This window comes from Palaemon carinicauda, chromosome 5 (genome assembly GCF_036898095.1).
Source record: "Palaemon carinicauda isolate YSFRI2023 chromosome 5, ASM3689809v2, whole genome shotgun sequence".
NCBI classification, from domain to species: Eukaryota; Metazoa; Arthropoda; class Malacostraca; order Decapoda; family Palaemonidae; genus Palaemon; species Palaemon carinicauda.
Window position 1 is genome coordinate 77,194,890 of NC_090729.1, and position 27,500 is coordinate 77,222,389.

Here is a 27,500-nt window from a genome sequence, read left to right on the forward strand (position 1 = left end):
AATATCTACTTCATACTTCGTTTCTAAGTCAGGGGTACGAGCAAGTCACTGGATTAATTATTGGTGATTGAAATAATACAAACTTTACAGAAATAAATATATATATTTTTTATAAAAAAAAAAAACAACTAAAAAGTAATACCAAAAATAAATCACTCGAAATTTAAATTTGAACTAAACCTTATGACAAAATGACTTAAAAAACAATGCAATCACTTATTTCACTTGAAAATTAAATGCAAATTAATGAAGAAATGACACTTTAACACTATACAAAACAGACTATAATTACACCTCTACATATACTTAACTGTTACTTTTACGACCTTTGGGCTTACACAAGGTTACAAAACTGTTAAGCAAAAATAAATGCACTTCTCTTCTTAACCAAATCACACAGGGCCAGTCACAAAAAATTAATTTTACAATATAAACTGAACTTACAAACTCACTTCACTTCTTTCACATTAAATCACAAAAATATCACCAATGTTTTAACAGGCACTATTTACGTTTGAGAAAAACACTTAGTGGCTGGATAGAATGACAGGCGAGATCTCTCTCTTCAATGCATTGGTAGGCCCTTGTGTGTCATCCTAAGTCCCTCTGGCATCTTCCACCAAAGCATTCTCAATGGGTGTGCTCAAGGTCCAGGCGGACTCTCGTGGTGTCAATGTAGCCAACTTGGCTGTTTGAAGTATGGTTCTATTGTCGCTTGATGATGGAAACTCTCTCAGATAACTCCGCCCAACTCCTCTCGTAACATTAAAGAAAAGAACAAGTTTAGTCAAGAACCTTCATGCTTCTTCCAACCACGTGGAAACATGATGCAATCTCTCATGTGTGTCATACAGCATACCTTTAATCAAGTTTACATAAGACTTTGTAACTAAACTATGTGAAAAAAAAAAATCAATTCTTTAAAATAACATAAATTTACACATATGGAACTGAATGAAAATACAACTTAATGAATGACGACAGTCGTATGTAATTTACATACATATACTTAATCCCACACAAATGAAATACATAAATAAAATAATCTATTTTCATGTTAGAAAAGCTTCCTAAGATAGCTCCCCCAAAAAGTTTAATTTTTCCACGCCTTAATCCACTGATTCTGCCCGAGATAAATAATCTACAACCACGTACTCTTTACCAAATATATGCTTTACATTAATACAATATGGTTGCAAACGTAATGACCATCTAGTTAACCTTTGACTATTATTCTTCATTCTATTAACAAAAGTCAATGGATTGTGATCTGAGTAAACTGTAATTTCTTCCTTATGTGGTCTATTTACACTAACTTCAAACTTCCTTATCGCTGTGATTAGAGTTAGAAGTTTCTTTTCAACTGCCGAGTAGGGCGTTGATGTTTCTTCAGCTTTGACGACATAGATGTGGTGAAGAATTCCTTCCCTGCCTTCTTGTAGTAGGACAACCCCAATCCCATTGTCCGATGCATCCACTTAGATAAGGAATTTCTTGTTGAAATCCAGTGCTTGCAGTATCAGTTTCGATGTTAATATGGCCTTGTCGAAGGATTACTGGCACTCGCTGGTTCATACAAATATTTTCTTGGGGCTAGTCAAATCTGTCAAGGGTGCAAATACAGCCAAAAAGTTCGGGCAAATTCATTTTTAGAATCTTGCTATTTCTAAAAACCATTGTAATTGTTTCCTCTTTGTGGGGGTGAAGGTTTCCTTATTCCTTCGACGTTAGCAGTTACCAGGGCGATTTGCCCTCTTCTGACTTCAAATCCTAGTTACCAACTGTTGCCTTTCTAAATTCACTCTTCTCCAGGTCAATCCTCAGATGTGCTCCTCGCAGCTTTCGCAATAACTCCTCTAGGATTCTTCCCAGGTCGATGAATATATCACATTATCATTGAGATATACGTTTACTCCTTCAATCAATCCTAGAATGCTATCCATCACTTGTTGAATGGTAGTGGGTGCGTTCATTAAACCTAATAGCATGACTGTGTACTGATACAACCCAAACGGTGTTATAAAAGCTGAAAGTAATTAAGCATTGTCGTCCAAAGGAATCTGATAATAGCCTTTTAGCAAGTCGATCTTAGCGACGAACCTTGCTTGTTCAATGTTGTCGAGTAGTTGGTCTATGAGTGGCAATGGATAATTGTCGGCCACACTGATTGAATTCAACTTTCGCTAGTCCGTACAAAGCCTGAAAGGTCCATCGGGGTTTTTTCACGAGCAAGCATGGTGAACTGTAAGGGCTAGAGCTTTGTTCAGTTAATTCATTTGGCAACAAATAGTCTACTTCATTCCTCATGACTTCTCGGTGATACGGCGACAGTTGATAGGCGCTTTGTTTATATGGTCTTTCCGTGATCTTAAGGTGTATCTCATGCCTCCTCAATTTGGTTTGTTTTGGGACGGCTGAGACAATTTCAGGGAAACTTTTAATTAATCGGCTTAATTCCTCTTTTTGCTCATTGTTCAAATGAATTAATTTCTCTTCTAATTTCCTAATGATGGACGAATTATACACTTTGCTCACAGCCCCTACCTCATATCCGTCTTCGTCTTCCGTGGATGGAATGGCTTGTGACATACATACCTGCAAAGCTTCAGTCTTGTTTTGCTTAAGTATGGTTTCAATAAGTTAACGTGTACCTTCCTTTGACTTTTTCTTCTTCCTGGGGTTTTGATAACGTAGGTCAGGTCACTGATCTTCAAAATCCTGAATGGGTCTTGGAACTTGTTGGTGAGAGGGAATCTCCTTATCGGTAAGGAAACCAACACCCGTTGTCCTAGTGCAAACTGTCAGTTTTTACTTTTCATATTAAACAAATCTTTGCTTCATATTTCCTTGGCTCGTTTAAAGTTTTTTTTCAGGGAAAACTTTCTTAGCTTACCAATCCTTTTCCTCAAATTCTTGACATGTTTTTCATCAGTTTCCTCTTGATCTTTTAATTTTTCTGCCAAGATTTTAATCGGTTCTCTTACTTCTCGTCCAAACACCACTTCCTTCAGGCTATATCTCATGCTTTCTTGATAAGCATTGAGTACCTCAAATAACTTCAAAGACAGTCCATTGTCCCATTCATTTCTTGTTTCATTGCAATATTTTGTTAACATACTCTTTGGGGTTTGATGGAATCTCTCTAATGCACCTTGCATCTCCGGGTGATAGGCAGTAAAAAGTTGTTGTTTACATCTGATAGTTTCATCACGTCCTGAAACAATTTATTCGTGAACTTTGTTCCTCCATCACTCTGAACGATTTCCAGGATGCCAAACTGATGTTCCTAACAGATAAGGTTTTAGATATCTTGTCACTTGACTCATCAAAGTTAACGTATATTCGTGACCTATCTTCGTTCTTGGTAATGGCCCCACAATGTCAATCATCACCTTGCTGAAGGGTTCTCCTTGTGCTTCAATTGGGTGTAAGGGAGCCTTCTTGATGTACTCGTTAGGCTTTCCAGCCATCTGACAAATGTGACATGCACGGCAAATTTGGCTCTCATCCTTATGCATGCCAGACCAGAAAAAGTGTTTCATAATCTTCTCCGTCACCTTTCTTATTCCCATGTGTGCCATCTCATGTGCTACGGCGATCACCTGTCTTCTTAGCGGTGTGTTAAACAATATCTGACGGTATATTCCCAATTCTGCATTCCCAGTGATATTGGCGGGTCTATGCTTCCTCATAAGTAATCCATCCATCAGGTAATAAAAGGTGGGAGACTGCTGCACCTCCCTCTTCCAAGTTCATCGTTCCTTTGGTTTCTATGTCTTCTTCTGTAGCCACTTTCTTCGTCATACTCCCAGTCATTACACAACTAGGAAACAGATACGGGTAGTCCTTCTCGAGTTCAGTCATAGGACTATACTTCAGGGGTTTATCCGTTACAATGGGACAAGGCAAAAATAGCACTCCACTAACCTCATTTCCCAGTAAGACTTTTATTCTTTCGACAGCCAATGAGTCCTTTACCACAATATCAAAATTGCCTGTTACCAACTTGCATGACAGTTTCAAACGGCAAATAGGGGTAACTTCCTCACCTCCTATTCCCTTCAAAATGACCTCTCATAACATGAAAAAAAAAAAAAAACTATGGAAACATGATGCAATCCCCCTTGTGTGTCATACAACATAGCTTTTAACAAGATTACATTAGACTTTGTAACCAAACTACGTGAAATAAAAATTCAATTCTTTAAAGAAACGTAGATTTAAATATACAGAAATTAATGACAATACAACTAAACGAATGACAACAGTCTTATGTAATATAAATACATATACTCAATTCTATATGAGTGGGACAACATACCTCTTGAATATACAAATGAAATAAGTATATATATATATATATATGTATATATATATATATATATATATATATATATATATATATATATATATATATGTATGTATATATATACACACACACATATATATATATATATATATATATATATATATATATATATTGGCATATATATATATATATATATATATATATATATATATATATATATATATATATATATATATATATATATATATATATATATATATATATACATATGCATATATATATATATATATATATATATATATATATATATATATATATATATATACATATGCATATATATATATATATATATATATATATATATATATATATATATATATATATGCATATGTATATATATATATATATATATATATATATATATATATATATATATATATATATATATGTATATATAAAATACGATGGCTCCCGGGTCTGGGCACCAAAAATATATTACACTACAGTCCGTGTCTGGGAACCAAGCATATAATTCAATATATATTATGACTGGCAAGTTAAACAAACTCTCGAATTCCAAACTCATGTGTCTGCTTTTACATTAAATCTGTTACACTTGAAAATATTAGTAATCAAACTCTGAGTAACTCCCAGACGGCAATATATAAAATACTGAATATCCAAAGGTCTCTTAGGTATACTCAAAACAAAACTGGGTACTTATTATCAATAATTATTCAAACAAACTTAATACAGTTCTTTACAGGATACGAGCGAGGTTGTAATAAACACTGAGGATTGAAATAATACACACTATACAAGAATATATATATTCTATATAAATTACAACACTGAAATAAATTTACATAAAACAAAATAAATCACTTGAAATATTAAGTCTGAGCAAAACTTAGATTAGGAGAAAAATGTTACGATCTGAAAATTATATACTCACTTGATTTGTAATATTAAATCTGAATAAATCTTACACTAAGACCAAAGAAATAATACTTATGAAAATTATACAATCACTTGTTTCACTTGAAATTAAATCTGAATACAATATTCAAGTTCACTTAATGAAAATAGATAACCAGCTCACGATACAAAATCTTTTCACGTTATTACAGGGACATTTAAAAAACTTTACATAATGCCAACACTCGCCACAACACCCTGAATTTAAAATCACCTGCCAAATTTACAGCAACGTTTCAACTCACTACACACGATATATGCTGGGGCACAGTATCACTTTGGAGAGGTCACACTATAGGTACTGAACATTTTTAAAACAATACTCAGAGCTGAGAGAGTGGGGATATGGCGGTGACTTAAGGCTGGGATTCTTTATCTATCTATGCAACCCTGGGGTCGCCTTATATATGAAACTTAGCTAATTCCAGAATGTTCCATTCGCTCTGGGAGCATGGGGGGGTTTTCCCTAAAAGCATCAGAGGTACCAAGTATTGCTCACTCGAGCACGTATCCACGCAACACGAGACAAACTCTCTCAGTCAGCTAACTCCACCTACCCTTTGTCCGGGAAATAAAAAAAAAAGATAACATTTACCACTAGGTTTTTGGGAAAATTCCAAAGCACATAGCACATTGCGTATTCTCTCACAAACATGACGCAATACCTCATAAAAATATAAAAGAACATTACATAAGCCCTTGTTCCTATAGTGTATGGTCACATAACACTCGCAAACAGCTTACGTAAGACTTCGTGACAAAATTATGTGAAATAAAATAGTTAATTCTTAAAAACAACGTAAATTTACATATATTGACTTTAATAAAAAAAAATGAAATTAACAACGAAATTCTTACGTAATTTACATGATAAACTTAGATCTACATGAGAAGAACTCATCTTGAGAGCTGGCTAACCTCTCTTCAATGCACATATGAAAACATAGATAAAATCATGATTAAACTACTGTATTTACTCTACACTAGACCAGCTTCGTAAGAATATATATCTATATATATATATATATATATATATATATATATATATATATATATATATATATATATATATATATATATATATATATATATATATATGTATATATATATATATATCTGTACATATTGTTTTTTTATTTTCATTATTCTTGAGTTAGATTTTAAGTATGACGAATCGTTTTTTGTTACTTTTAATTTTCCTGCTCTCTGGAGACACTGAGCAAAATCTGGGACCAGTACATACTAGATTTCACCACTGTCGTCTCCTGTATTGCAATACTCGTGGTCTGCATACTAATATCTAAGACCTTACTGTTATGTCCAGACAGTATGATTTTCTTTCATGCTCAGAAACTTTGGTTTCTCAAATGAGTCACTCATCTGAACGCCATATTATTGGATTTAAGAAGCTAGTAATTTAGAAACGAGATGCCATTCCTAAGGCAAGGTGAGTGGCGGTTTATATTAAGACTGAGTACCCTACTTCACATAAGTCCTCCTACTAATATGAATATCATGAGATTCAGGTAATAAAAGTTTGTCACAGACATAACAATTTCTATTTGTGTTTGATGTACCGGAATCCAGACATGGATGATTATATCTTCGATTGTTGTCTCACCATTTTGGCTAAGATACAATATGATAAAAAGGTCTCTTATTTTTGCTGGTGATCTAAATGTTCACCGATGTGAGTGGTTAATTTATAGTCCTGCTGATCAGTATGGCTTAAGAGCTTTTATCTCTGCCTCTGAATCAGACTATGAGCAAATCATAAATGAAACTTCTCACAGGTTTGGTAACTGCTTGGACCTAATATACATTGACTCCCTGGCATTATAGCAAGTAAAGTTAATTCTCTGGTTGAGAATTTGATCAGGCGTTACTTTCATTAGTAGTGAGGACTGATGTATAATATTCATGTTAGAGGGATTTGTTTTTCTTGAATTGGTCACAATTGTGTAATAATGTTGAGCCTGTCGGTCTTTTGAATGAGAATCTAATCAACATAATTGATAAGTGTATCCCTTCTTGTGTGCTAAAGTTCTGAGTGAAAAACAAACCGTGGTTCATTGATGATTTTAGACGTGCTTATTTGGAGAAGCATGAGGCCTATCCTCTTTGGAAAGGAAACAGATCAGATTTGACCTAAAATAAATATACTCAGTTAAGAGCTATTGCTCAGAGAGTTTATGCCTCAACTGAAAAGGAGTACAATTTAACCTTACATGAAGCCCTTTCTGGTACAACCTAGAGGGCTACTCTTAAATATTCACTCTTTGGTGTAGACGTAACAGTTTCTCCTTTACTTAAGCCAGATGCCTGTGTCTTTCACTGTCCAAAATAAAAGGGACCCCTTTGGGTGATGTGTTTGACAATAAGCAAAGTAATAAGAAACTGGAATTTCCTCATCCCTGTTTTCCTGAGGCTAAATTAACTAGTTTAGCTTTTCGGTCACTAGAAATTAAAAACCTTGCTGCTTATAGAGGTGTAGACCTAAATGGAATTTTCCTGTTGTTTTCCTTAGTTATCTATTATTTTCTGGAAGAAGAGGTTTTTGGAGAATTGGTAGCTCAAGTCCAGCTGATTACCGCCCAGTTTCCATAACTCTCATATTTTCTAAAGTTTTTGAACGTCCTTTGGCAAAAATTCTAAATAAGTTTGCTGAAGGTAATCATTATCATCTGTTCCCTAGTTTGCAATTTGGCTTTTGTAAAGGCCTTGGAGCATGTGATGCCGCCCTTCATACAATCTCCAATGCTGTACAGAGATCCGTGGATTGTGGTCAGGAAGTTCATATGATTGGCCTTAATTCTAGTACTGGTTTTGATCGAGTTAATCATGAGGCCCTTGTTTCCAAACTCAAACAGTGGGGAGTGGGTAGGTATTTTTTGTCATCATTATTGAAATCTAAAGTATTACATCGGAGACTTATTAATGGGGACCATAGTGAGTATAGGAATGTGATATCTGGTGTTCCTCATGGTAGTGTTCTCAGCCTATTACTTTTTATACTATATACACACGACATGTGGTATGGCCTAGACAGCAAGCTCGTTGCATATGCATATTATGCTACTCTCTTAACATTAAATTTCGTGTTCTGAATGTACATCTGGAGTTAATGAATCTCTTAATTGAGATCTAGCTAATATTAATGCTTGGTGCTAATTATAGGACATGAAGTTGAACCCTTTTAAAACTCAAAGTATAATTGTAGGTAGGTCGAGGACAGTGGTTCCTCATCTTCTGGATCTCAGTATTGATAATCTTTTTCCAACTGTATGACCAATCGACATATCAAGATAGCTCGATTGGTAGAGTCCCTGGTGGCATGCTTTTGGCTAAGGCCAGAATCACATAGGAAGTGAGGCGACACGAGGCATGGAAGCGCCGAAATGTGAGGCATCTCACTCCACATGTCACACTGTCACATAGGCATAGGCACGTGCTCATGTTTGTCTGTTGACACAAGGAATTTCTTGGCTGATGTTGTATTAGTTCTATTGAAATATAAAGTTAAAAGAATTGTAATAATTTGAAAATGTCACACAAGACTTTAGAGTAACTGAAGTCAATAGTGCTTCCATATTTGCAATATCGGGGTTGTAATTGGCGAAAACGAATATCATCAGAGAAAAAAAATTACTCTTGATCCTCCATTGAGATTAAGATTAGTAACAACAGCAGAGACATTAAAATAGAACACAAACAAAAAACACACATAAACAAAACAACATCACCCAACCAATTACTAATACCAAAATTACACTTACAGTAGCAGGTTGAACAAAATTTATTGTTTAAAATCATAAAGTTTTATCTAAAAATGCAAAATTCATAAGAGCAGGTTGAAAACGGTGTATTCAATTATTTTTTTCAAATAAAAATTAGATTACATTCTTATTTATAGAAACAAAAATACATACGACAGTAGGTTAAACACAATTCACTTTTAAAGTATAGGTCTATTGAAATTTTATTCTTATTGAAAAAAATGAACTAAGAAAGAACATGAGGTTAATCACATGACTTTTTTTTATCATAATGAAATTTTACTATTCAAGTAAGTGAAAAGTGCGGCTGAAGAACACTGATTTGCCCGACATGCGACACAAAAAGTGAACAGGTTCAGTTTTGGTCGACTCATGACCACATGCGTTTTCCATTCCTGGCGTGTCATTTACGTTATGATGGGCCGAGAGAAGGTTGTGACTCAAAGGAAGGTTGAAAGCAACTGAGTAACTTTTATCATAGAACACTCTCCTTTATATACAAAAGCTCAAAGCAACAAGAAATTTCATCATGATTAGAAAACAGATACTGTTACAGAGGAGAAAAGCAGACATGTTTAATCTGGTTCATTTTAGTGCGAGGGAAGAGCGAAGATACAAGCATGATATATACACAAAATGAACTATGTATGATCGTGTGACACACGGTTGGTCCATGGCTCCCCCCCTAAAAATGACATACTGTACATGTTAAATAGGGCGCCCTGATCTAGAGAGGCGAACTGTATGAGGGTCATCTGGCAGAAGATAAGCAGGTTTTAGACGAGCAATGGAGACCCAGTCTTCTTTGCCACGAATGTTTAGTAGGAATGCTTTCGGACTGTGTCGGATTACAAGGAAAAGGGCCCGTGTAAGGAGGCGTTAGTGGTGGATTGCTAGTGTCGTTGCGCAGGAAGACGTGCGTTGCAGAGTGCAAGTCTGTCGGTATGTGATGCTTCACTGGGGGCTTGTAAGTCTGGCGGCATGGAGTAAATTTTCCCACGACGTGACGTATGTGTACCAACCGTGTGTCACACAATTGTACATAATTCCTATTGTATATATTATGCTTGTATCTGCGCTCTTCCCTCGCACTAAAAACTATAGGACATACACGCCTATGAATGCCGTAGGACATACACGCCTATGAACGCCGTAGGCCTATGAATGCCGTAGGATATACTCGCCTATGAATGCCGTAGGCCTATGAATGCCATAGGACACACACGCCTATGAATGCCATAGGACACACTCGCCTACCCCGTGACGAGCCGGAGCGGCAACACAGCCAACCATCATCCACCACTTGCTCGCACCCCAACCAACGACTTCTACAGCCACTCACTGCTGCTCATCGGCGCAGTTTTACTATTACCTCTCGAGATTCAGGGCACCTATTTAACATGTTCAGTATGTCATTTTTAGAGGGGGGGCCATGTACCAACCGTGTGTCACACAATTGTACATAATTCCTATTGTATATATTATGCTTGTATCTGCGCTCTTCCCTCGCACTAAAAAGAACCTGAATGATCATGTCTCCGGTTTTGCTCTGAACTTTGTCTGTCTCTCGAACATGCCATGTCCTGTTGCCTTGCCGTTTTGTATATAAAGAAGAGTGTTCCTTAATATATAACTCAGTCATTTCCAATCTGCCTTTGATTTCACAACTCCTCTCTCGGCCCGTCACATAAGCGCTGGAGATCGTCGGAGGAGGTTGCAGAAGGAAAAAATTCGGCAGGGACGACCATACACCATTTCAGCTGCCGAGACATCGAGGGCGTCTTTAGGAGTGGTCCTTAGTCCCAGGAGGACCCAGGGAAGCTGAGAAAACCAGTTGGAATCCTTGCAGCGGGACATCAAAGCTGCTTTGAGTGTGCGATGAGAACGTTCAACCATTCCATTGGCAGCGGGGTTGTAGGCCGTTGTCTGATGTAGGGTGATGCCCAGGAGATTCGCTAATGATGTCCACAATTGAGAGGTGAAAGTGGTACCCCTGTCAGAAGTAATATGCTCAGGGATACCAAATCTTGCAATCCATCCTGAGAGTAAGGCGGATGTACATGAAGCGGACGTTGCAGTTTCCATGGGAATAGCTTCAGGCCAACAGGAGGAGCAGTCGATGACGGTAAACAGGTAACGATGTCCTTGTGATGTGGGTAGGGGACCTACAACGTCGACATGAATGTGTGCGAAACAACGCTGAGGTTGAGGAAAGGTGCTCACTCCTGAATCCGTGTGTCGATGTACTTTGGAAGTTTGGCAAGAAGTACAGGCGCGGACCCAATCCTTAGCATCCTTAGAAATGCCGTGCCAAATGAACTTCGTCTTCAGCTGCTGTGCAGTAGAACGGCACGAGGGATATGAAAGGCCGTGAATGAAATCAAACACCTGCCAGCGCATGGGAGTAGGGATCCAAGGTCACGGTCTACCAGTACTGACGTCACAGAGGAGGGTGGTGTTGGAGTTTTCGAGGGGGAAGTCTTCCCAATGGAGGGACGTGCAGGATGTCCTACATGCTTGATACTCTGGATCCTGTCGTTGGGCTTCAGCCAGGGCGTTGTAATCCAATCCCAGTTGAACGGCAACCAACGTGTTTCTTGACAGGGCATCGGCAACGGGATTCATTTTCCCAGGGACGTATTGAAGGGTGCAATTGTATTCAGCCACGGCGGAGAGATGTTGGCGTTGCCGGGCGGACCTGGCATCAGACTGTCGAGTAAAAGCGTGCACCACAGGCATATGGTCTGTGCGAATGACGAAGGGCGTACCTTCTATGAAATGGTGAAAGTGACGGACAGCCAAGTGCACCGCCAGCAATTCTTGATCGAAGGTAGAATAAACCGATTCTGCCTTGGACAGTTTTCTGCTGAAGAAGGCCAATGGGCGGGGCGAGCCGTTGACCACCTGCTCGAGTACTGCAACAATAGCAACGTCGCTGGCATCGGTGGAGAGAAGGAGAGGGGCATGTGGTATAGGAAAAGTGAGAGCCGCAGCAGTTAATAGGGCCTTCTTTGCATTGCAGAAGGCTGCTTCTTAAAGGGGACCCCACTTCAGGTCCTTTGGCTTGCCCTTGAGGGAGGCGTAGAGGGGAGAAGAGTGGCGGCAATGGCTGGGAGAAAACGGTGATAATAGTTGATCATGCCCAAGAATTCCTGCAGAGCTTTGACGGTCGAGGGCGCGGGGAAGTTCTGAACGGCTGCTACCTTCTCAGGGAGGGGATGGACTCCTTCAGGAGTGATGCAGTGCCCTAAGAACGACACTTCGTTGGCGCCAAAGGTACACTTGTCGTACCGGACGACTACAAGGCCGTTTTGTTGCAGGCGGTCGAGCACGATGCGCAGGTGACGGAGGTGTTCCTCTTTTGAGGAAGAAAACACAAGTATGTCGTCCACATAACATACACAGAAAGGGAGGTCCCCTAAGATGCCATCCATGAGACGTTGAAACGTGGCCCCAGCATTACGAAGGCCAAAACAGGAGTAATTGAAGGTGTATGTACCAAATGGAGTGGTGATTGCAGTCTTGGGGATGTCTTTTGGGTTCATAGGCACCTGATAATACCCCTTCAGGAGGTCGAGCGTAGAGAAAACCTTCGCTTTGTGCAGGTAGGAGGTCACGTCGGCAATGTTTGGGAAGGGGTAGTGATCCGGTTATGTTTGCATGTTCAGGCGCCTGTAATCCCCGCACAGACGGAGGGAGCCGTCTTTCTTCAGAACGATGTGTAAGGGTGACGACCATGGGCTGGAGGCCTTTTGGCAAAGGCCCATTTCCTCCATTTCGGCGAACATCTGTTTGGCGGCTGCCAATCGCTCCGGTGCCAGACGTCTGAATTTTGCAAAGACTTGGGGTCCCGTCGTCTTGATATGGTGATAAATACCATGCTTGGCAGGAGCCGTGGGCGTTTGGCGAAGTTCTGGACGGAAAACTTCCGGGTATGACGTGAGGCGGTGGGCGTTGGCATCCGTGGGTGTGCTGATGTGGAGAGCGAGGTTGGAGGGGGTGGGTTGAAGAGGTGTCGACAAGTACGAGTCTGCATTGACCAATCGTCGGTGGGCAACATCGACCAGATGGTGGAAATGAGAGAGGAAATCCGCACCGAGGATTAGCAATGGGACGTCAGCAACGAGAAACTTCCCATTAAATATACTGTTTCCAAACGATAATTTGAGGTTCTCGTAACTGTAGGTGGGTATCACAGATCCGTTGGCAGCTACCAAGCGGATGTCGGCAGACGTAGACAGACTACGTTGTGTCCTGAAGACTTCCCTTGGCAAAAGAAAATGACAAGCACCCGTGTCTACCAAAAATCGCACGACCTTTCCTGCATCATGTAAAAAGAACAGATTAGAAACACGGGAGGCCACCGCCACAAGCGATGGCCTACTTACATTTTTTTTGGCCACTAACAATCCTTGGCACATTTCTTCGTGGTTGCCCCGAATCTGAAGTGGTAGTAGCAAAACTGCGGCGAATGGGAGGTAGTAAGTGGCTGTAGAAGTCGTTGGTTGGGGCGGGAGCGAGTGGTGGGTGGTGGGTGGCTTTGTCACGTCACGGGGTAGGCGTGTATGTCCTACGGCATTCACGTCAGCTTCGGGTGACTTTGAATAGGCGTCCTCTTCGTCAGGGGTGGAGCCGTTGATGGAGGTCTTGAAGTGGGTGTCCATGACGGCGTCAGCTTTGGTCATCAAGTCCTTTATGGGTAAACTATTGATATCGGGTATGGCAGCGAGTATAGGTCCGGGTAAAGGGCGTATCCAAAGGGCACGAAGTAGGTTCACCTCACGAGGAGAGCCGTTTGCGGCAGGTTGCAGGCGAGCGATACTGGTCATTTCCCTGAGGACGAGCGAAGCCCTTTGGTCCCCCAATGGTTTTTGCGAGAGCTGAAAAAGCTTTGCTATACAGGCGGCTGGCGACAGCGAGTACTGCTGCAGAAGGTATGTTTTGAGGGTGTCATACGCTATTGGGGTGTCTCCTTGTTCACAAAGCCAGTCGGATATTTCCGGGAAAGTGTCCTCGGGTATCGCCGCGAGAACATAATCTGCTTTGGTGGTTGAGCGAGTCACGCCCTTGATGCGAAACTGAACTTCTCTGCGCTGAAACCAAGCAAACGCCTCTCCGCTGGCGAATGATGAAATTTTCAATGGGGGAGTCGCAGCAGTAACTTCCGTAGAGTCCTCCATAGTACCAACGATGGAGGGGCGAGGGGTGGGGGTGGACAGTGGGAGGAGCGAGTCGACTTCCGGGGTCACCAATGTAACGGGCCGAGAGAAGGTTGTGACTCAAAGGCAGGTTGAAAGCAACTGAGTAAATTTATTATAGAACACTCTCCTTTATATACAAAAGCTCAAAGCAACAAGAAATTTCATGTTTAAAAAACAGATACTGTTACAGAGGAAAAAAGCAGACATGTTTAATCTGGTTCATTTTAGTGCAAGGGAAGAGCGAAGATACAAGCATAATATATACACAAAATGAACAATGTACGATCGTGTGACACACGGTTGGTACAACGTCCTCTGTGGTGCAGCCGTTAAAGATCTTTGTCACCACTTTATTTTTCATCCGCGACACATTGTGATCACGCATCTGGCGTGTCACGTCATTTTCGATTTGATTCCGGCCTAAGAAGCATAGGTTCGAATCTTTGCTCAGCTAGCATTTATCTTAAACGAATTTCCAGTGGATATACATTTCCAAAGGTAGATTTTGATATTAAATGCAATTGTGGTTGATATTTACATTGATTGAAATCACTAGTGGTGTTAGTGATATATACTCATATATATATATATATATATATATATATATATATATATATATATATATATATATATATATATATATATATATAATATGTTATGGCTGGCAAGGTATACAACCTCTTGAGTTCCAAACTTACCAGTTTGTTTTCACATTAAATCTGTTACACTTGAAAATAGTAATACCCGAGCCCTGAGACAGTCATTCAACTCCCACAGATCAATATACAGAAGCACTGGATATCCAAAGTTCTCTTAAGTACACTAAAATAAAACTGGGTAATTATTCCTAAGAATTCTTACTTCGATTCATTAACAGGATATGAGCGAGTATAAATAAATACCGATGATTGAAATAATACACCTTTTGCAAAAATAAATATATTCTATGAAAATTAGAACACTGAACGAATTTACATAGAAAAAAAAATAAATCACTCGAAATATTAAGTCTGAACAAAACCTAGATTAAGACAAAAATGTTAACTCTAACGATTATGTAATCACTTGATTCAAAATATAAAATCTGCATGAAAGCCCTAGACTAATAAATAAATACAATCATACAATTATACAATCACTTGTTTCACTTGAAATTAAAATTTACTCAATTAATTAATCTTGACACTTATTAAAGAAATTACATAAAGTAACTGATAAACTTACATATTTACCTGACGCAAAATTAGCCAGGTAACGATACAAATATACTTCACGTTTCTTACTTGTACAGGGTCATTTACAAAAATTTACATAATATCAACATTCACGGCAACACCATAAATTTGAAATTTATGGAAAAGTTTACACAATATATGTTGGGGCATAAAATCACTTAGGAGAGGGTATTCTATAGGTACATGGAGAGAGGAATTAACTTTGGGTCTTTCACAGGGTGGCTGTTTCTCCTCTGCCCCCACGTATCCCTGGGGGCGCTTATATATGAATTAGCTACTTCCAGAATACTATAGGTCCGAGATCTGGAAGCTTAGGGGTTGGCCTAAGGGCATAAGGTTGTCAAGGCTTACTCTCTCGGACTCGTACCAAAGCAACAGCGAGCTGAATCTCTCTTAGCTAGCTCCGCTCACTTTTGTCCTCGAAATAAAAAAAAGGTAAAATCTAACACTAGGATTTTCGATAGCCTTCTAAAACGTGTGGCAAATATAAGAATTGTGTATTTTCACACAAAAATGAAGGAATACCTCATAAAAATATAAATAAGATTTACATAAGCCCTTGTTCGTATCTCGTATGGATCATATAACACTCTTAAACATGTTACTTAAGACTTCGTAACAAAAATACGTGAAATAAGAAGTTAATTCTTAAGAATAACGTAAATTTACATATGCTGACTTGAATGAAGAATACAAATAAATTAATGACGAAAGTCTTACGCAATTTACGTACCAAACTGACATTTAATAGAGAGGAACTCATCTTAAGAGCTGGCTATTCATCTCTTCAATGCACATATGTAAACATGAATAAGTACATAAATAAATTATTTATTCTACAATAGATCAGCTTCATAAGAATATTTATATAGATACTGTATATATATATATATATATATATATATATATATATATATATATATATATATATATATATATATATATATATATATATATATATATATATATATATATTATATACCTATGTGTGTATAAATATATGCTATATATATTCATATTGAGTATGTACCAAATGTAAATCTAGGATTGGATAAGTACAAAAAGCATCAGGTGAAGATGGCCTAGCAATTGATTCAATCATAAATGGAGAAGATTTTATATGAGTAAAACTTGCTGAACTCTTCACCAAATATCTGCAAGAATGCGCTATGACTAGGCTACAGCTTGGGAAAACTTTATCATTATACTAATTCACAAAAATAAGACACAAAAGGCCTGAAAAAATACCATCCAGTAAGTTTACTCTCAGTGATATATATAATATTTACAAAGATCATATTAGGCTGAATAGAAAGACTGCTACACTTAAATCAACAAAGAGAGCAGGAAGGTTTTAGAAGTGGAAAAATCAACAGTGTATGACAAACCACCATGTATGGCATTAATAGACTATGAGAAAGCTTTTGATTCTGTCAAAACTTTAGCACTAATGGTAGCTCTTAAAAAGCAACGAATAAATGAATCTTATGTTAGAGCACTTGAAGATACAGTATATTGATGGGAAGTGTAGAAATCCTAAAACTACATAAAGATGGTGAGAATTCAGGTTGAGACACGAGTTGGGCAGGGAGACCCCATTCACAGTATGCCTAGAAGAAGTTTTTTAAGAATTCAGATTGGATGAAATTAGGAATTTACATTAATGGGGTATACCTTAACAACTTTAAATTTACAGATGACAGTTCTGTTTGGTGAATCTTTGGAAGCATTGCAAATGATGATAGAAGATTTGGATAGAGAAAGCAAAAATGTAGGACGGAAAATGAATGTGAGTAAAATTGAAATAATGCTCATTGAAAGTGCAGAGACTGCTAATAAAGGTTTTGGACAAACTCATAGAGATTATTAATGAATGTACATACATATGACAAACAGTAAATGTTTCCCCAGGTCATGAGACTAAAATTAAGAAAATTAGCCTTTGGTAAACAAAATAAGTTTATTAAAAGTAAAATGCTGCTTTCTTTAAAATGAAAAGGATTTTTCAGATGGTTCTAGCAGTATTAGCTTATGCATCAGAAATTTGGAGCCATACTAAAGCCTTAAAACAAAAGTTAGTTACAGCACAAGAGCTATGGAAAGAATAATGATGGTAATAACACTAAGAGACAGAATAACGGCAGCACGCAAACAAGAACAAACTAAAGTTGAGGATATTCAAACATGTAAGAAGAAATGGACATGGAAGGGCATATAATGAGAATGACAGATAATAAATGGACATTGAGAATACTAGAATATATATATATATATATATATATATATATATATATATATATATATATATATATATATATATATATATATATATATATATATATATAATCTCTTTACATTTTAAAGAATATTTTACAAGAGCCATCGATAAGATATATTAATCATTTTTTTATGCATTCAGTAGTTATTGAAGTTTTTAATCACATTGTATACCCTGCTAAAATGTGGCAGGGTGCAAATTGTGGGAGTGGACAGTTAGGGTGTAACTGAGAGGTGAGGTGAATGCTTTATTAAACAATCATCGAGTTTATATACAGCGACTTTCGAGGAAGAACGTCATAAAAATTCAAACACGATAAAGCTTGTGCTAGCATGATAACGCAGGTCGGTCTTATCACCAATGAAGGAAAGAGCGTGTGATAAGAAAAAAAAAAATCAAGACCGTGACGGTGTAAGAGCGTGTATGAAACACGTGCTGTACAAAATAAAGTAAACCCCAGACCCTTCTTTAAGTCTTACTTACTAACAAATATCTCTACACCACAAGCTTTCCCCTTACGTTATTTCCAACTGGAGTACTGAGCAAAAGGGACATTAAAACAAACCATATATATTTCTTATAACCTAAACTACAACAAAGAACCACATCTAGATAAACCTAGAAAAAAACACTAATAAATCTTAAAACCAAAATTAGCTACAAGTAAATAAATAGATTTCACTATTCATATGATACAATGAAAGTACACAAACATACATGCAAGCATTTAAGAACAAAACATAAGAAACATAGACTACCTGTACAGTATTTACGAAAGATCACATCTGGCCCTTCGCGGGAGGAGCTCATATCCCATGAATTGTTGAAAGGTCAAGTAAGCTGTCCACATGATTTTTCAAGACCTTCAGATATTTACCTACGATTTCTTACCTATAATTTCTTAAATAATTTTTCATGTCCATATATGTTCTGATACATATGCATATATGTAAGTACACGTACATGCATGCATACATAAAAGCATAGCTTCCCATATACAGACCTACATGCATATGTATGCATGAATATGCACATATCAATGCACATATATTATGTACAAACATCCATATACATACACACATTTTTATTTATTTTATATACTAATACATCTATGTAAAACTTACACACGAACAACATTAAAATATATAATCATTCTTAAGATATAACCTAGTGTTACTAAATTCAAGCCAGCTTAAATAAGTTAAAATTGATACAAATTTATGAAACTTGATCTCATATATACTGTAAATGCATCATTCATAAGGAACTAATATATACTAAAAATTTGCTTTACAATAATGGATTCCCGTATAATTTTACTGATACCTATATAGGGAAAACACTAACCAAACTCACACTACCACCATGTGAAAAGAAACCAATTGCTCCTCGAAAAAATATCTTCTTTTTTATTCCATATCTGGGGTCCCATAGTTTTTAGATAAGAAATCATTTCAATAGAATTGTGCGTGAATTTTATCCTCAGGTATCATTGAAGATCGTGTTTTCCCTCTCAAATGTTATGAGCAAATTTTTCAAATTTAAAGACCGGGTCTCAGATGATATTTGCTCGGGTGTCATATACACATATAAGTGTGATCGCTGTAATGCATCATATATTTGAAAAAGTGAAAGACATTACCGTGCAAGATTGTCTGAGCACTTGGGTCGTTCACCTAGAACGGGTAATTATATGACAAAACCACCCCATTCACCTATCAGAGACTATTCCCAAAGTGAGGACCACCCAATGTCCAAAGAGAATTTTTCCATCTTGGCCACTTCGCAGAGTAACCTCGACCTACTGATAATGGAGGCAATATTCCAACACAAAATGAAACCAAACCTGGGCCGAGCAACGTATGAGCTAAATTGTGTTTAATTTTATTTCATGTGAGTTTATAGCGCTGGCGCTTAGATCTTTTATAGTGTATTAAGATTGATTTTATAGTTTTATGTTATTTTTATTTTATTTCATAAAGTTTTAGGGTGTTCATTTTACACATTCAGTTTTAAATACTTATCATACTATGTTTCAATTTATACAATGTATTCTATTTTAGGCTCTGATGATGGAAATAGATTTTCCGAAAGCTAAACAATAAACATGTACATTATAACTCTGGTTCTATTATTCATTCTTATATATATATATATATATATATATATATATATATATATATATATATATATATATATATATATACATATAGGTCTGGTAAAATTATACCATTAGTGAGAAAATTTTCAGGATTAATCCGATTTTAACCAGATTGAGTAGTCTGTGTCCGAAATAAACTTCAAGGAATGGGCCATGTAAGGTATCCACATGAATTGTTAAAAATGATATTCAAATAATTTTGGGGGGCTTAAAGGAATGTTTAAATTGGTCACCCATGACACCGCTCCCAGTATGAGACACACTATACAAAGATTTTTGAATAACCTATAATTGTATGTAAATGGTCTGTATGAGTTTTAAATGGCTAAGATTTCTTTAGACGGATAACCTCATCTTATTGGTTTGTGAAAGGAAATCCAAAATAAACTTGAATTAATTGTACAAAAATAAACTTTTAAAGATAATAAGAAAGCTCTGCTCGGGCAATTTACATTACAATCCCCTACATACTCTACTACATGGTCAAGGAATTGAGCGGATGGGAGACCTTGACTATGCTTGTGACTAACCCTTTCATGTCGAACATGCTCACAACTGAATGGAAGGACTACAAATGATTTTAGTAGTTATTAAAATGATTTATAAAGGATAACAAATTAATAATGGGCCCATCCCCTATTGTTAGTTATGACCTACTGTAGCCTATCGGGGGACAGCGGTGACAAAACTGTAAATGGTATCTGTGATTTAGAAGCTACTTACCTGTTATCCCTTAAGTTGGCTCCCACTAGTTCATGATAGCAGATAACACCCCAGCAGTTCTCCATGAGGTTAAGATCTGGGCTGAGAGCCACCAAGCTCAGCACTTTTACTGTATTGCCTGAATTCTCTTGAAACCACTGGGTAACCCAGTCTGGGTTACTATGCTCGCCTGGTGAACAGGGTAATTGTCCTAAACAATTACAACAACGTGTTTGCATTAATGTTGGAATAGGTTTCCATGATTTAACTGTTTAGAGGGTTGATCATTCATTTTTGAATTGATAATTACATTTTCCAGCTTGCTAATCCTAATGGCGTAATAGTTGGTGGGGAAAATCATTTATGAAATCATTACGGGATAATTATGAGTATGCGCATACAGAGGTGTATAATGATAACACTGATTGAGTCTAAATGTAAGAGGAAATAATTAACACATAAGGTATACTTCAAAATCTTCATTAGTCAGTAAAAGACAGAACAGAGAGACAGTTTAAAAGCAAAAAGTGGTTGAATGGTTCGAGAGACAATACTTTTGTTAACAGATACTCGTTGTATAAATATCATCTGGTCCTCAGGTAGAGCCACCATAAGAACTGAAGGCAGCATATCTTCCTCTTAAGATTTCAACATATATATATATATATATATATATATATATATATATATATATATATATATATATATATATATATATATATATATATATATATATATATATATATATATATATATATATATATATATATATATATATATAGTGAAGCAATATCGAATAGGTGAATCCATTCCTGTGTTAGATGTCCACTCTTTGCTTCTTCAAAGATATTTTCTCTCATATATCTGGTGTTGATCCTTCTCCAACAGTGCAGGCACCCGTGGTTTTTGCATACCATTGATAAAACTGAAGATGGCTTAAACGGTGTCACTCTCTCCCTTCATTGCAAGGGTCCTATGATGCACACCCATCTCATGAAGAGTCCTTTGCACTGTTTCACAGGACAAATCTAGTCACAGGGAATTTCGGATTGGAACAGCATTTGTGATTGGATTTGACGTAACTTCATTTCTAATTCTCTGATAATACACAACTGAAGTTTTCCTTGTTCAGTCTTTTCTTGCAGTATTATGTAGATCCCTCCTTCCTCCTATTTATTACACCACTTGTAAAAAGTATTTCTGGTCACTTAAAGCTCACTGCAATAACTGTTATTAATGCACCTTGTTCTAGATATTATCAATTCCTCCTATTAATGCAATCTTTTTAGTAGAGTTATCCATGCTTTCACAAAGGACTTCTCGTAGAGAGGAGTAAAAAAAGTCCTGGCAGGTAGACTAGGACTGTGTAGGGGTTACTGTATCACAGTTGTTGACTTCGATCACCTTCGTGAAATATTTTAATCTCTAAAGCTGAACCTAAAATTACATATTCTACAGATTGATCATAAGGTTTCCTCTCATTGTGTACTGTAATTGCCTCACGAGATAAGCTTAAATGGTTGGGGTGGAAAAAAAGTGCCCAGATGTTTGTAATATAAACTTGATATAATTGTAATGGTAGATAGCAGTATAACAGGCCAACTGGCATAGATTACCATATCTGAATCTTATCCAAATGGATCTAAACCTCCAGTTCTAGAATGAAAGTTTCTGTGCATATCCGTGTTACAACAGTTAACTTGGTTTCAAAGAAACTAGACCAACCCAATGCCTGGAATTTGAACAGTAATACCTGTGTAGTAATGCTGGACAATTTTGTATATGCACACAGTTAACAATCACTATTCATTGGTCAGTTTATGAAAGGGTAATGAGCATTTTGTATGGAGAAAATTGAATTTGTAGTTATTTCATGATTTTGTAGTAACTAAACTAACGTTATATGAGTTAAACGTCACTGAACCAATTGTACTTTTAAGAATGCAAGTTAGGATCAAAATACCACACCCACACCCACAGAGAGAGAGAGAGAGAGAGAGAGAGAGAGAGAGAGAGAGAGAGAGAGAGAGAGAGAGAGAGAGAGATTGATTATTAGGTATTATCTGGCATCGTAAAAAAAGAGAGAGAGAGAGAGAGAGAGAGAGAGAGAGAGAGAGAGAGAGAGAGAGAGAGAGAGAGAGAGAGAAAATAACGCTCCTATAATAAGGGAAAAATCTGATGAGTTTAGTGTAGTGATACGAAATAGGTACTCCCAGCTACATGATGAAATGGAAACAAGTAATGAAGAAATAAAAGGTAATCTAACAAAATTTTGTATTGGAATCAACACAAGAGATATGTGGATTCTTAAACAAGATCAATGAAAACTATCAGAAAAGAGCAAAACCCTAATAAAGGGTTTAAACCAAGAGAGGTAAACTAGAATTAGAGAATTTTTCTAAAACAATAAACAAACTAAAAACCCCAGATATTTGCAAACCTAATCAGAAGAAGCACTAACGAAAGGAAGAAGCATCAATTTTATAAAAAGAAGACTGGGAACAGGGTGGCTTTAAAGGATAAAAATGGAATGAAAATGGAGTGATAAATATTGACGATTGAGTGATAAAAATTGCAGACGATTTATATACATCGCTATACAATAGTTATGTAAGAAATAATTTTGCCAATGGGAATAATGAAACACCTGAGCCGGTACCAAAAGTAACAATACGAGAAGTAAATAGAACATGAAAAGGCATGAGAAGAGACATAGTAGTAAGAGAAAATGACAGAATAAATGATATAATAATAAATGGAGGAGATTTCATAGTAGAAACGCTCGCTGAACTTTACACAACATTTCTATATGAATGATTTATACCTACATCATGGAAAAACTTTATCATTATAATAATTCATAAAAATTAAACATAAAAGACCTGAAAATTATCGCCTAATAAGTTTACTCTCATTAATAAATAAAATATTTACAAAGATAATATTAGGCCAAATAGAACGACAGACTTTAATCAACCAAGAGAGCAGGCAGACTTTAGAAGTGGGTATTCACAACTCATCATATCCATGTAGTTAACCAGCTAATGGAAAAACCAACAGAGTATGCTAGACCACTACGTATGGTATTTGTAGACTATGAGAAAGCTTTTGAATCTGTCAAATCTTCAGCAGTAATAAAAACCTTTCAAATATAATGAATAGATGAATCTTACTTTAGAACACGTGAAAATACGACAAGTCGAGCAATCCTACAACTACATAAAGATAGTGAGAAAATTCCGACTGAGAAAGGAGTTAGACAAGGTGACCCAATTTCTCCTAAATTATTCGTATTGTGCCTAGGGGCAGTTTTAAAGACATAAGATTGGGAAAATGTAGGAATTAACACTACTTGGGAATACCTTAACAATTTAAGATTTGAAGATGATATATTTCTGTTTAGTGAATAATGGGAGGGATTGCAAAAGATGATAGGGAATTTGAATAGAGAAAACAGAAATGTACGACAGTAAAACTAAGATAATGTTCAATAAAAATGTGGAAAGACAACAAATAAGGCTATGGACAAAGCTCTAGAGATTGGCGATGAATATATGTACTTGGGGATGACAGTAAATATTTCCAAAGAACGCGAGACCGAAATTAAAAGAAAGATAAGCATGGGATGGAGAGCTTCTGGTAAACAAAATGAGATTATGAAATATAAAATGCCCTTTTCTCCTAAATTAAAAGTATTTAATTAGATGGTTCTACCAGTATTAATCTATGCATGAGAAACTTAAAGCCGTACGAAAGCTTTAGAACATAAGCTAGTTTACAACTCAAAGAACCATAGAAAGAATAATGAAGACCCAGAAAAGGAGCTACATGGATACGTAAGCAAACTAAAGAATCCCAACATGTCAGAAAAAGAAATGGACATGGCAGGACATAATATAAGAATAGCATTATAATAGATGGACGTTAAGAATAACAGAATAGGTCTTTAGATATTTCAAAAGAAGCAGGGGAAGGAAGGAAAAACGATGGATTGAAGAAGTAAGAAACTTTGCGGGAATAAACTGACAGAAAGAACGTAAACAGACATGAGTGGAAGTACATGTTTGAGGCCTTTGTTCTGCATTGGACTGGTAACGGCTGATGGTGATGATCATATGTATATAAATACTGAGTATATATATATATATATATATATATATATATATATATATATATATATATATATATATATATATATATATATATATATATATATGGTTGTGTGTATGTGTCACCATCTATTTATACCTAAAAAGTGCTTGCGTTCGCAACTGTTTAATTAGTATGTGCGAACATATGTTGGAAACTTCGCATTTTCTGGCAGGTGTTGGTGGACTTTGCTGTTGAGCTCACACTTGGGCAGTGCTGACTGATTGATATCGCGGTGAAGTTTAAAGTGAATTTTCTCATATTGAAATGAACAGCATTCTTGCATGTTTTGTGGCTATTACTTCTATCATATTCATATTAAATCTTATCGTTATTATGTTATTTTTCAAACTTTTCAATCCTAATTTCTCAATTTAAAAACAGTTGTTTTTAATCAAAGATTCTTCATTTTGCTTGTTCTTGATAACCTAATGTGTGTTGTGATACTCTTTTTCGCTATGAGAAATAAAACTCGGATTTCTTTCCTAAATCTTATTACATGTTTCCAAGTGCTTCATATACGAATTTTCCATAAAATTTGTACTGTATTCTATTCCACTAAGGATGCATATTATTGGTTATATAACGGTTAATGTGAATGATAAATGATTTAAAAAACGGAAACTTATTATAGAAGCTTAAATGATATATAATGGTAGTGCAATATTATCGGTATTTAATACAGGTTCGCAATAGATGATAGAATAGAAGTGGTAACGCCGTACAATATCAGTTTTGTTACAAATTTAGTTTTAGGACGGGATTTTAGAGTACCCTGTAATGGGCCTGCCTCCCCTACTTTCCGTGATTGTTCGAAAAGAAAGATGCAATTGATCTAAGTCTTTTTGGTTGGATTTCATGTTGAACAATGATTGGCAATAAGAAATGCAATTGCACTACTAATAGTTTCAAGAAATATCGTTTCACCAATCCAGACATTATACCTATACGGCTTTCAGTGGAAATCAAATACAGTACAAAATTATTTCGGAATTGAATTCTATGAGGTTAATGTTTGTATTAAAGTTACAGTACTTGCGTTTTAATTAATTGTAACAATTCGGTCCAATAATTGAAAATACGAAGCAAAATTGCTTTCAATATCCACTATCGTATAATAGATAAATTAAGAAGTTATTATGTATGCATGTCATACTAATATACTCCACTATATCAATCTGGTGATAGAAAAAGGGAGTGCACTCTTCATTAGAACATTATTTTGAAGCTAAAGTTATAGTAGCTCACCAATAACTTTAGTAGTTTAAACTGGAGCTGTCATGTAGTTTGTGCTTGAAAGTTAGCGCTCTTTACGCACCCCCATCAATTTACTGAATTCTTTTCCTAATTATGAGGTATCTTTCCAGCATATCGAAGCCTTAGTGATTACACAGCGACACGGAGATGATTTACAGCAATGCACAGGAAGCTTTTATTTCTCTCTTCATATCGTAAACGACATATTTGGTATGTAAATAAGCTTTAAAATCCCGATAAATTTATAGCTATTACTTTATCTACATGAATATTGAATTCTATGATGTAATTTATCAAGTGCAATGATAGGAAAGATAACGTTGATAAATCACCTCTTGAATTTGACTAGAAGTTGTTATCCTTTCTCAGGACTGGTCATTTGAAAAACTAACAACTCTCTTAATCAAATACTGTAGGTGTAGAGTATGCAATGCATGGTTTCATTGACAACCGTTTAGGTGTTTTATGCAAATGTAATGTTTGAAGGGAAATATTCTTTTAATGTACAGTACTATACATCTGACAAAAGTTGGTGAGGCTTTGTAAATTTGCAATGAATTATGAACTTCCTTTACAATATTAAGAAAATTGTCATTGTCTTCGAAGGTTACAGCGTTGGAAGCTTTAATTTGTTATAAATTTGTATTGTTTTGTTGGTCAATTTCAGTTGGAAACAGGTTTTTATTTTTATGTGTACCTTAAGAATTAACATAAAACTGCATAGTTATGTTATAAAGTATAAATACTTTCAAAGGTTAGGCAAAACATAGCTAAAGTTCTTTGCACATACAGTATATGTAGTACAGTTAGAATCAAAAGAACGCCGACACTCAGGGGAAATCTTTCGTCAGATGTCTCTAGTGTTCCCATGACAAAACGGACAAGGAGTTGCTCTTCTTACAACTTTTACGAAATGGGCGGAACATTCTCAAACCTTAGCGAATCAGACAGTAAAGGGCCGTCTTTGTTAGCAAAAGTATACAAATGTTACAAATCGAGTTGCCATATTTCAATTCTGTATAATCATTTGACGTCTCAACTTTTCAATACAAATACAAAACACACACACACAGATATATATATATATATATATATATATATATATATATATATATATATATATATATATATATATATATATATATATATATACTATTATTTTTCAATTGCTACTTTTTTCGTAAGAGGGACCAAGTAGACACTTTCCAGGGAAGTGGGGGGGGGGAGGTTTCTCCTTCAACCCCCCTCCCCCGGCCATTCCGACACTGAGCAAATAGGAAAGTCATTTCTGTTTTATGGGTTGTGGAGACAGGTTGCTTGTAGACTCATGATACAGCCTGTAAGATATCGTATCATTGCCTGAGATTTATTTGATAACCGTCAATGTTCTAGTAAATTTGGGTAACCTAATTCATTATTAGTTGATTTGTAAAAGATAGCAGCAGTAGAATAAA

The 27,500-nt window shown here is 36.2% G+C and overlaps 1 protein-coding gene across 5 annotated transcripts in view; it reads left to right on the forward strand.

Moving 5' to 3' along the window:
• The window catches only part of LOC137641347 (carbohydrate sulfotransferase 4-like), a 215,363-nt gene that overhangs the window by 81,157 nt on the left and 106,706 nt on the right, over positions 1–27,500 (forward strand). For 2 of the 5 annotated variants that reach the window (XM_068373812.1, XM_068373809.1), the window contains exons 1-2: positions 24,996–25,036; positions 26,157–26,256. The exons of 2 other annotated variants lie outside the window; for them this stretch is intronic. In XM_068373812.1, the coding sequence (XP_068229913.1) occupies positions 26,207–26,256 (50 nt within the window). In that variant the 5' untranslated portion in view covers positions 24,996–25,036; positions 26,157–26,206. Of the gene's footprint in view, positions 1–24,979; positions 25,037–26,156; positions 26,257–27,500 lie in introns of those variants that run through there. One more of the 5 variants, XM_068373810.1, reaches the window with a different exon arrangement.